Source organism: Saccostrea echinata, unplaced genomic scaffold (assembly GCF_033153115.1).
Source record: "Saccostrea echinata isolate AGI-Se365-2 ecotype Australia unplaced genomic scaffold, CSIRO_AGI_Sech_v1 ptg000044l, whole genome shotgun sequence".
Lineage (NCBI taxonomy): Eukaryota > Metazoa > Mollusca > Bivalvia > Ostreida > Ostreidae > Saccostrea > Saccostrea echinata.
Window position 1 is genome coordinate 460,343 of NW_026889793.1, and position 13,049 is coordinate 473,391.

Here is a 13,049-nt window from a genome sequence, read left to right on the forward strand (position 1 = left end):
AGACCTACCCTCATTTTTTCATTACTGGCCCACCATTTGTTATTTCTAAATCACGTGACTTAGGTGATCGATGTTGAAAACCAAACATCAGAATCATAAAATAGAATAATTAAAGTTACATAAAAACTCATTTTTAAGTGATTTTATCGTAGGCCGGAAAATGACCTTATAGAGAATCATCCTTTATTTAGAGATAACAACATCAATATTTGTCCTGTCATTTGTCATGATGTATAATCATTGTATTTTGTGAGAAAAGAGCTTATTCAATAGCTTAATTAGAACGAAGCAAATGCAATAAATTTCATCAAAAACTGAATTAAAACATTTAAGCATAAATTTTTTCAAACACTTGGAATTTGGTCTTTTGAGAAGTGATGAAAATACAGTATTCATGTAATTAATCCATGTGATAAAAATTTGTGATACCCTTGTGCATGAAATACCAAAGCTATCTGCAATTACAAATGTAGGTAAAGCTAAACGAAGTCTTAATAGTGTCACGAGGAACTCAAGAAAACGAGTCAGCTTCCTATTTGGGCTGGACTTCTTTGAAGGATTCTCAGCTGCTGTATTATAAGTTCCTGATCCACCCTTCCAATATGCCAGTTTTGGTGTTATTTTGTAAAGTATAGCTGTAGAAGTAGTAAAAGGAGGATAGAAAGTATTAATTTATACACATAATAATTTAATTCGACTTTTAATTCTAATTTTGGTATATAATAAAGTCAAATCATGGGTAATTTTCCTTTAGTTAATCTTTTTTTACATGCATTAGAAATATCATTAAAATTACCAAAGATTCCAAATAGAGTCAGCACAGATTGCAGTCCAAAATGACTCAAAACAGAGCTATCTCTGTTTGTCATCTTGTCGACTGTCAGGTACCGCATCAGTTCATCTTTGTTCTTGAAGGTGTCTCGAAGATGCAAAAGTTCAACCTCAGATTGCTCTAGGTCTTGCAAGGTCAAGTCTGTCTGACATTGTACATCACAGGACTGGATCTCTTCACTGCTAACTTAACAGTAATAATAAGATTTATTTCCTTTACGAAATAAATCTAAATATTACAGCGATGGTTACTGTTGTGCATGAGATCCGCGCCTCAGATTTGTGCGCGTAATGCCCTGCTGTAGATGACATTATCGCTGTTTATGTTTGACGTCACAATATTTGTTACAGTTGGATTGAGAGGTGGGTGTTGTTTGTCTCGTAGCTTAACTTCATCTATACACTGATAGTGCAGGCAATCAACATTTAGGATGCGGCGTTTACCTTCATGGGCAATGGGCATATTTTGGTTGGCCGGATAGCTGGAAGAAGCCAGATATTATGTTAGACATAACGTTTTTAGAGTTAGTGCCAATTGTCCTTGCAATTTTCTTATTTAAGAATGAATTCCTCGACAAGAAGATATTGCTACACACTGACAATAAAGCTTTAGTTTCCATTTTAAACAAAAAATCATCAAGATCACCTCGGGTTATGGAATTGGTTAGGTCATTGGTTTTGCAATCTATGGTAAACAATTTTTACTTTAAAGCTTGTCATATAGATGGTTATAACAATGCTATAGCTGATTCTATTTCTCGCAAACAGTGGACCAGATTTCGTGTTCTCGCCCCCAAATCCGATCAACACCCAACACCTATTCCAGAAGATTTTATAAAAATGATCTTGGAGCTGAAATTAAACGCCTGACGCTTAATTCGGTATCATTAAAGGTCATAGGAGACAATTACCTGAACTTTTTGAGTTGCATACGGGAATAAGTTCATCTGAGCTGGTAAAATAAGACTGAAATTGTTTTTTGGATTTTTTACGCAAGATAGCTACAGCACAGTCGATCAAAATTACTCAGTCGTGAAATTCACTTTGACTAACGTTGCTTATCTCCCTTAGCATATGACGTCAGAAAGGCCCAGTCGCTGTTCAAAGCAATGCAATGTTTACAAACTATCATGTCATTTTGCAGCTTAATTTTAAAGAATATCATAATCATGGCTAAAACCTTGTGTAAATATACGATCTTCAAACAGGCTAGTATTCCTTTTTAAAAATTCCATTGCATATTTGCAAGATGTTTGCATGTTTTATCAGTCAAAATGTGAATATTTTCATCGTTTTACACTTCGATCTATTGAGAGAAAAATAAAGCGACCGGAAGAGAGAAAGAAGGGAGAGTGAGAATGAATTCATTTTTCATAACCAGTGCAGTTGTTTTAATGAAATCATTTATTAACAACCTAGTTTTACTTTCACACAGAATCCAACACGTACTGTCAGTACGACACCGGCTTTTCTTGACAAACGATACGTACCTGCTGTGTAATATCACATGCACACCTCCCAACCTTATCAATATTCAGGGTCATGAACCCAAGGGAGCATTCATTGCAACAGATAATTATTTCCACAAAGAGAGACAACTCAAGAATTTTTTAATGGTATAGTCAATTTCTTTTATCAATTTAGATCCATCAAGTCTGAAATTTGTAAAGTGTTATTAATTGTAAAAAAAAAAAAAAGAAAAAAGGAAAGAAATTATTATGGTTTATATCCTTTATTTAATTAATCAGGATCACATCCAATCGATGTTTATGTTGAGTTAGTATAAACATAACAACAACACAGTCTATCTAATTTCACTATACATGAATGTGTAACTTAATTTCCATTTAATAAATATCCTTATTTTCAAGTATACAGTATTTGATTTCACATGTATCTGGTAGATGTAAATATTTCTGGAAGGTATCTACCTACAAAATTACATTCAATTAATATTTGGTTAAAGTTAAATTATTTAACAAAAAATGTACATACAGGTATGTACAAAATTTATAACTCAGGACTCGTATATAAAAAAAAAATGGCAATGTGAACAAACATCATGTATTCATTTTTATTTACAAGAAATGAACTCCTACAGGTTGACAGACAATGGAATGTTGTACAACAAATGAAGTTGTTAATTACAGAGCATATGTTATAATAAAAATTAAATTGTTTAACTATGAAGAATAAATTTTTAAATAATATCTAGATATCCTTCACAAGCTCCCTAAATTTTAAACAACTTATAATAAACAAAACTAAATACATGTACATGTACCTACTGAATTCTAGTTTTTTGTTTTCCTTCCTATTTAAACAGATTCAAGTTCCATTTTTTTAAAATAATATTAAAACCTAAATAAAAGCCACTGAAAGACTAACATTGTGTTTCTTTCTTTTACTGATAATCTGTTTTAAAATACATGTGTAATTAAAATACGTAATACATGTATATTAGACATGCAGTACCAGAGAGAGATAGTTATAGCCCCCTACTTTTTTCTAAACATATTCTACTACTGTTTTATAATTGAATAAAATATGAAGACAGAAGTTTTATGTTACATAATATTTTGTAAACTATGGACTCTCTGAATAGGCAAATTCTTCTTTTCTTAGGAAGGGATCCTCAAATGATGTTTGGACACTTCTTAAGAATAGAAAAGATTCATCCCAATCCTCATGAATTCAGCAATCATTTGTTACATTGCCTGGAAAATATAAATGCAATAATATATAAGATTGCTTTATTTATAATGCATCATCCATTAATTTGAATCAATATAATACAGTCAAGCCTTATTATCTTGAACTCAATGGGACCGATGAAAAACTTTGAGATATTCAAGGGGTTGAGAGCTTGAGGGTAACATACAAAGAAGACAAATGTGGTTCAAGGGACTTCAAAATGACTTTGACATCTCCATAGTGATCAAGATATCACTCAGTGTTCGAGATACCAAAGTTGAACCCTAAACTGAGTATAAAAAAAAAATCATATTATCATATTAGTAACAGCGTGCCCCTTTGTTAGATCAAGCACGCTGAAGTTTCATATGTTGAACACCATATTTCTCATTGACTGGATGTTAAATTTCATTGAAATGAATACTACTTTGCATATGAAATAGAGAATCCAGCAACACACTGATAATACTGAGCAGTCGCATTGAATGATTGTTTACAATGACAGCATTTGTAATAAGCAACAACACATGGTCAGTCAAAACCATTGTCGGCTTCTCTGTTCGTGTGCAAAATAGTATTTCTTATTATTGAAATTAAATGTCAAATCAATGAAAAATATGGTGATCAACATGGGAAACTGCATGCTTTATCAAACAAAGTTACATGCTGTTAAAGGAATAGTAGTATATGCCATATATAGATGCAAAATCAATTTATTATTATCCAGTTAAAGTATTTCATTGAGGGAGTTAGCAAGATTCCAGTTCCCCAAGGCCAGGACCACTTCCCACGGCGAAGCCGAGGGAAATAGTCCTAGTCGAGGGGAACTGGAATTTTGCTAACTCCCTCAATGATATACTTTTAACTGTTTTATTATACCAGTACAAACGTAAAATTTAGAGGATTCAGATAGCGTGATTTCAAAGCAGGGATTAGCTCACTGAACTAACACATGGGATTAGTCCATTCACATATACCAATGTTAAAGTAAAACCTAGAGGATTATGGATAACCGGGAATTAGCTTTCGAAGCAGGGATTAGCTCACTTGACTAACACTTGGGGATTAGTCCATAGTCCATTCTTAACAATTTCTATGGAAATAGTCACATCTAACGATCTAATGTTATACAGGGAAAAAATCAGTAGAGGTATAATAATGTTCATAAATAATATGCATGAGAAAAAGATTTGTACAAAATAAACCAATTAAATATAAATAAATCATATGCATTTCCAAGTGTTAGCAAATCATTTATCTAGGTAATAATGATGAATGTCAACATACCCCAGGTAGTCGAAATTGTTTGATTTTAAGATACTGAAGTTTAGCTGTACTTAATTAGACTGCACTATATTCAAATGTTTCTCAACAACACACATTTTTCACGTGTTGTAATGATAGGAGTTAAGCCCCTTTTCTATGCCCCAAAATATTGTTTTCCTTTCTCTGATATTTGTAGATATTTTAACCACATACAGTTTGTGAGCTCTGTTGATTATTCATAACCAGCTATTTTAAGTTGCAACTAGTTTGATGTTTAAAGATTAATTGAAAGACAGAAAGATAAAAAACAAACTTAAGTCTCCTTAAAATTGGAAATAAAATTATGAAAACTTATTTTAGCCCCCTCTTAGCCTAAGATCCATGAAATGAACAAAAAGGATTTTCCAATATTTACATAAGATCCCCCCCCCCTCCTTAACTATTTCCAGATAAATATTTTACCCCTAATTATGGCCCATCCCTAACCCTGGATTATGGGATTCTTTACTAAGATGAATTTATTCATGCATAATAATATGATTTATGGTGGGCCTGACTTTTAAAAGGCTTTTACCCTAAATATTTCAGAATAAACTTTGATTCCCCACTGTGGCCCTACACTACCCACAGGGAATATGGTTCGAAAAAATCTGAATCTGCTCTGCACTATCTCAGAGGATGCTAGCAAGATAATATGAGTATAATGACTTATCATGACCTGTCTGTTCTTGACAAGAATTAAGACTTTAACAAGAGGCCCATGTGTTCACCTGAGCACATCGGCTAGGAAAAAGCACAAATCAGTTCAGTATTGAAAAGTTTACAGGGGGGGGGGGGGGATTTTATACTACTAAACTACTTGAGGTTGCCTCAATATCCATATAGCATATAACTTTGCTGTTCTTGAGAAGAAGATTTTAAAAGATTTTTCTATATATTTTTATGTAAAATTTGATTGGCCATTATGACCCCACCTTATTCCGAGGGGTCATGATTTGAACAAACTTGAATCTACACTACCTTGACTAACACTTGGGGATGCATGCTTCCATATACATATCACCAATCATGGCTTTACTGTTCATGAGAAGATGATTTTTAAGAATTTTTCCTATATATTTCTATGTAAAACTTTGACTGGCTTTATTATGGCCCCACCCTACCCCCTTGGGTTATGATTTGAACAAATCTGAATCTACACTACCTGAGGATGCTTCCATATGAAAATCATCAATCATGGCTATGCTGTTCTTGAGAAGAAGATTTTTTAGAATTTTTCCTATATATTTCTATGTAAAACTTTGATCGGTTATTATGGCCCCACCCTACCCCTGGGGATTTGAACAAACCCGAATCTACATTTTGTCAAGCAGCTTTCACTTAAATTTAATTTTTTTTTTTTTTCTAGCCCTCTGGTTCTTGAGAAGAAGATTTTTAAATACAGCCAATTTTCACTATTTCTTAGTTATCTCCCCTTGAAAGAGGGTGTGGCCCTTCATTTGAACAAACTTGAATCCCCTTTACCCAAGGATAATCTGTGCCAAGTTTGTTTGAAATTGGCCCAGTGGTTCTTGAGAAGAAGATGAAAATGTGAAAAGTTTACAATGACAACAACGACAGACAACAGACAAATTTTCATCAGAAAAGCTACCTTGAGCCACAGGGACTTGAGACAATCTTAGCAAAATCGGGTATATAGCTATAGTATAATAGGGGAGCCCTTTTATACTATATACCCGATTTTGCTAAGATTGTCTCAAGTCCCTATGCCTTGAGCCTTCGACTCAGTTGAGCTAAAAAAAATTTTCATTTTGTTTTTTTCTGACTGGCAAAATTACAATTGTTCTTTCTATTTAATTGCTATAATCTATTTACATCAATAACATATCATCACCACTTATAAACATACCTTCTCTTTGGACCTAACCTCCTTTGTTATTCTCATGGTTGATGCTTGCATCAGATAAATTGTTCTGTTACAGCTGAAATACAAATATGAATATTACATTAATACAATCCTCTTAACTTAATTTGTACAAATAAAATATATATGCATGTATTTGCAGTTAGATCACCAAGAGAACTGCATGAATGAACAATACTGACAAATTGCATTGCACTACTTGCAAATCAAACAAATACATGTATGTAAATCATTTTAAGTGTGCAGAATATGCTGAATCATGTATTGGTATAATTTGCAGTTCAAAAAAATTGTTTGCATAAACATACAGCCAAGTGTGTTTTACAGTTTATTTCTATTTTTTAAAAATCTCATTTAATGGTAAATTTCTCTGCATATAAACTCACTGCAATGCAGCATGATGTGATTAACCTTTGTGCATTTTTTGACCCATTCTGTATTACCGAGGTATCTGCTGAAAGAGAAAAAAAACAGAATGTGAATAAATCATTTGAACAAAGTTAAAAAAGTAACGGATGCATGATTTTCAATTATCAAAAGCCCTCCCTCTCTCTATCTCTCTGTCTGACAAATTATCCACAGGATTTTTTTACATAGATACACATGTATAACAGATATTGGTGCAACTGAGCAAAATTAAAATATCCTTTCTTTGTTTCTTCCAATCAGGCATAATAACTAAATATATGTAATAATGTCACATATAATATGTTATAAAATTATCCTTACAATGCTCACAATAGGCAAATCTTGAACTTTCATGTCATCACTGTCTTCAGAATATCCTGCAAGAAACGTACATTCCAAATAATAATTTGATTAGATTTATTTATTTTTATACATGTATTTGGTATTTTTTAGAATGAAATTCTCATTTATGATTTATGTGCATTACAGCACCATGCACATGGAAGTTCATTTTCAAATTCAACCAACATGTCATTCTTAAAAAATCAAAAAAGATAAATCTGTAAAGCCCATTTATTTTTTTTTAATGAAATAAAATTATTTTCTTGTGTGTGTAATTTGTGTGGGATCATCAGTGGTTCGGATGGACATATCATTAAAAAAAACATACAAAAAAAAGCACAGATTGTTGCAAAAGCCAACTTACTGAATTATAATAAGTTACAAATTTACAATGAAGGGCTCGAAATAATTAATGGCCTACTGGGCTGGGGCCAATTAATGTATTTTTAATTTAGGCTAGTACATTGTGAGGGCATGTGTCCATTGGGTCATTGTTTATTATGTATACATGTAACAAAATTCATTTATGGTTGGGATAGTAACTAAACTTGTCAGGCAAAGTTCTGTCTTTTCTTGTTTTGTTAAGTTAAACCACTAGTAAGTATCACAATATAAACAAAAAATATATCACTATTATTTTCTTTATGGTTTTGGGCCAGTCTTTTTAAAATCTACTGGCCCTGTGGGACAGTTGAAGTACTCAGAGCTGACCAGGAAAAAATTTAAGGTGATAGCCCTACAGTGACCAGTGAAAGAAAATAATTATTTTTAGCCCTGAAATGATGTCACATTTTTTATGCTACATAAATAACATAATATAGATTTTCTAAATTTAATATTTTTTTTTATTTCTTCATGACTTTATATTATTAATTGTGTTTTTTTTTCATACCGTTTTATGGAGAAGGCTGTTCAACATGTACTTAAACCTGAAATAGACAAAGCAAAAAATTAGTTACTTTTAATATTAACATATAACAATCAATTTACCATATGTAAATTAATTATATATTCTCTCAAACAAAAATGCAAAACATCACTGTAAATTGTGTTTACATTGACAGAGGTCTTAAATAAATTATTTCAATATTACAGATTGATGCCTGCAATGTTACTGTATATTATTTATACTATTTCATTTGTTAGTTTGGGATGGACAATTTTTTTATAAGAAAAAAAAATCCACTAACTTAAAGTACATTGTATTCATAGTTGAAAGTAGTAAACATGCAAGAAATGTTCCAGGATATCATAAACTGCATATGTAAAGTTTGGGTATATTAAATTAATATTCATGTCTGTAAAGTCTGATATGTGTGAGAACTGCATGGTTGCGTCTGTTCTCCCTAGCTAGCTTAATTAATCTCACCTTTTGCTTGACCCATTGTATTATATGTATATATGTTTTATATGTTTATGTACCTCATGTAACCATTTACATGGTTTTTGAGTGAATAAATTGAATTGAATTGAATTGCATCATCTGATCATAAATTCTGTGATAAATAAGAGAAGTAGCAAACATTTTCTTATCATTAGGTTCTATTGAAAACAGCATAATTGGTATAAATAACTGACAATATTAAAAGTGCAAAATGTAAACAAATGTAAACACCTTTACATATGTAGAGGAAATTCGGCAGAGCTTGTGTGCATGTACTATGATATGGATAGAATTAAATTTTAGTCTCTTGGTGTTAAAAAAGACACAAGGTTCTCACAGATCACTGGGCAATCTCTGAATACACATAGCTTGTGTAGGAACGGACTATAGCACACCTACATTTTCTCTTCATTTCAAAACATGCTTTTACAGCATTTTACAAACTTGCCCTTAAATATTTAGCCATTTTGTGCTACAGGTAATCGAAAAAATAAATCGACTTCCACTTACGAGTGCTTTTGTTTCCTAAACCAGTGTATGTGTGTTCATCTTTACCGACACAACTACTCCCTTGCACGTGGAAAAATGTTTACAAAATCGAGAGGTGCAGTTTTGACACTTTCATGTACAATAGCACGTGACAGAACGAGAAACTTCATACATACTTTCACTTTTCATGTAAAGAAACGTTTGTTTTTCAACTTTATGCAATTTAAAAACCTTGCAAATCGAAAAAATATAAAGTTTTACCTCTTTTTTCAAGTTGAATATTTCTCTCGATTTTCACCTCTCGCGTGTTGGTCTCATCTAATTCTCGAGAGTTCTCGCAATGAAAGCTGTTCGGATGTTTACGGATTTTGTTAATATTTTATGACGTTTATCTTCGAAAAGTTCCGATTTATGCAAATAAGGTTAGGAGGTGTGACATGGCTTAAAAAAAACAAGAAAAAAATTTCTTGTGTTACTGTTTTATACAATTTTATCAATTCTTATCATTTGACACTGTCTTTATACTCACTTACTCATGTACAACATCACCACCAATACCCGATCTCTGCCCCCCCCCCTTCCCCCTTATTATTTCTTTCTTTTAGTAATTGAAAGTTCTTAATCGTGTCATTTTTAACACACTGCAGATGGGTTAAAAACAACTCTGGCAAGAACTATACGTAAACTTGTATTTATATGCGAGTTAGTACAAACGCCGTTTAAACAGTTAAACATGTAGACCTATGTATTAAAAAAGGCAGCTCTAACATGTGGAAATATTTCTATGAAGACTCCACCAAATGTAGATATATTGAATGAATTAGAAATCGATATATTTTTTTTTGTAGTAAAATTTAATACATAAAATACCGAAAAAAGGTAGGTATTTTTCCCGTCAATTTGTTAAAATATTTATCAAAGATCAGTATTTATATTCGTATATTTCCATTTTTATTTGTTTTCTCTGTGATAACTCTTTGAAAGTTAGGAGAGTTGATTTCTTGATCATTCCAACGGAATGCAAATTTCGCCAAGCAAAAAGGTCAGGAGCTAAGAAGGCCTAATATGCATGTAATTTCCGTGCGGCTGTCCTTTTGTGTCTGACTCTAAGGAGGCCTAATATGCATGTAATTCTCGTGCGGCTGTCTTTGTGATTGGCGTCAGTGGGCGGGGACTATCGAAATTGACATGTGAGGCTTCGTGTAATTTAAATCTATTAGTCCACATTTTTAAAATCTAAATTTACACTTTTATTTCACAATGAAATGGAAATATAAGGAATCACTGTCTAGTTATCAAACTGAATTGACTGAACTACGAAATCCGATAACTCACCTGAAAACATAGACACATTTATATTTTCAAAAATAGTTTAAATTAATTAGATAAAATATGGTAGAAATACATTAGTCTAATGCTCCGTTTACATCAGTGGGCTCTTGTGACGTCATAAAACCACAAAATCAAGAACGATAAGCGAGTAAGAAAAGTAACAAGTGGAAAAGTTTTCATCTTCATTTTTCAGTAAAACAAAGGCCAAAAAATATTACTACTCGTAATTTAACATTCTTTCATATATAGCTTGAGGTTTAAAAAGTGAAATCCTAGTGTTAAGAATCGTTTCCTATGACCTTTAAATACAAGACAAACATACTCCACTAGTCTAAGAAGTTTTAAGCAATTTAGAATTTTGTATGAACTGCATTCTATCTGGCCCCCACCTGTTCCACACATTTGTATGTTTATCGCTCATTTATCCCTGCAAGGTTTGACTCATGCTACCACTTCATCCTATATATCAGGAATAAGTTTCAAATGCAAAATATTGGGATTCTGTGACAACACACACAACAAATTTTGATTAGAAAATTATTGGAAGGAATCAAAAGGTCAAACCATTCAAAAGATTGTAGACTTCCTATCACAAAACACATTCTTGAGAAACTCATAAAAACAACATCTTTAGTTTGTTCGTCAAACTTTGAGGCCATCTTTTTTTCAACAGCATTTTCAGTAGCTTATCATGCTTTTCTTAGAGTCGGTGAATTTACTTTTAGTTGTTCAAATCAAGCAAATCCAATTATTTCTTGCAAACATATAAAGTTTAGAAAAAATGAAGATTCTGGGGAAAGTTTCATAGAACTTCGAGTTCCTTTCTCAAAAACTGACCAACTTGGGAAAGGGACATCGGTATTTTTGCAACAAACAAAGAATTCTATCTGTCCAGTTGAGTGGCTGTAAAGGTACATTGCTACAAGGCCAAAATTTGACGGCCAGTTATTTATACATATGGATGGTAGTCCTCTCACAAGGTTTCAGTTCTGTTCGTTATTAAATAAGACTCTTGAAGTAGCCGGCCTTCCAAACTCAAGATACAAATCTCACTCTTTCCGTATTGGGGCAGCGTCAGATAGTTTCTCTTACGGTCATTCGGAAACAGAAATAAAAAAGCAAGGTAGATGGAGTTCGAATGCCTTCAAAAGGTATATTAGGATTAAGTGATGTCCTCAATTGATTTTCATATTATTATATAGGAAGTGAAAAGGTTATCTGGATTGTTGGTTCTTCAATTATTAAGGTCAAGATCTAGTAAATAAAAGGAGCCTACAGATTTCTCAAATTTGAGAAATAAATTCCTTTAATGAAGCTTTATAAGTATAGCTTGGTCAAATAAGGTATTTCGGGGCATAATTTGTAGGTAAACAAGACGAAAAATCATATCTTAAACTTTCATTTTTAATGAAAAATTAAGAAAATCAGTCATGAATATGGGAGTTTTTTTCCATATCAGACAAATTAAATGCATCCAGATTGCCTACAGTCTCTCAGAAAACGGTATTCTGTATGTTCTTAGCCTCTTCTTTAAAATAATATTAAATTGAATATAGGTTTCGGGATTACTTTTCACATGATTTCAAATTGAATTCCAGAAAAGTACTTTATTTTCTACATGATTCTTTTACAGCTGTAAAGTACGGGAAAAAGAAAGTTTAATTTGATTATGACGTCATAATGGATCTAGCATCAAAAAGGCAGTCTAAAATCATTTACTAGATCTTGACCTTAAGTGGGCGTTCTACTATGCAAGAAAATCCTTAGATGGTGTGGATTTAGGTTTAAGACGAAGAAACTACAGAATTTTTTGGCAGGGAAAGGGAGGTATGAAATGGTTTGACCTTATTAAAAAAATAAAGCTTTTGTTAAGGTATGAATCTCCACCAGAGATTTTAATTATTCATTGTGGAGGTAATGATATAGGTAAAATTCCATTATTGCAACTACGGTCCATTATGTGTTCAACACTCGAGGAACTTAAACAACTACTCCCTAAAACTACACTTGGTTGGTCAAATATGTTGCCAAGAGATTCATGGCGTTTTAGTTCAAACTCGAAAGCGCAAAATCTTGCTACTGTCAGACTCAATAATTTTATGAATCATTTAGTCACTGTCAATGGTGGGTTCTTTATCAAATACCCAGAGATTACTTGGGATTCGAAAGAAATGTTTAGTAGTGACGGAGTTCATCTGTCATACTTCGGTAATTGTTTCTTGCTATTCAACTTACAAAGGACTCTACAAGAATGTGTTTTACTATAAAATGGTAAATATGTAGATTGATCTTCAAGATGTGGCCACACCTACACATACTTTGCGTCTCTCATTCCACCTAACTTTGTTGGCGGTGGTTGTCCTTTTCATCGGACAACCA

The 13,049-nt window shown here is 32.5% G+C and overlaps 1 protein-coding gene and 1 long non-coding RNA gene across 2 annotated transcripts; one reads left to right on the top strand and one right to left on the bottom strand.

Moving 5' to 3' along the window:
• Positions 1 to 2,567: 2,567 nt before the first annotated feature.
• Positions 2,568 to 9,513, bottom strand: LOC133201492 (uncharacterized). Its single transcript, XR_009723095.1, has 6 exons — positions 9,360 to 9,513; positions 8,358 to 8,394; positions 7,445 to 7,500; positions 7,102 to 7,169; positions 6,701 to 6,773; positions 2,568 to 3,548 (listed from the first exon to the last, which is right to left on the bottom strand). It is a non-coding gene; the product is annotated as an uncharacterized LOC133201492 (long non-coding RNA).
• Positions 9,514 to 11,627: 2,114 nt separating this feature from the next.
• LOC133201416 (uncharacterized) lies at positions 11,628 to 12,937 on the top strand. The gene is made up of 3 exons (XM_061337221.1): positions 11,628 to 11,793; positions 11,873 to 11,916; positions 12,407 to 12,937. Exons 1-3 carry the CDS (start codon positions 11,628 to 11,630, stop codon positions 12,935 to 12,937), a joined length of 741 nt encoding a protein of 246 aa, XP_061193205.1.
• Positions 12,938 to 13,049: the final 112 nt, after the last annotated feature.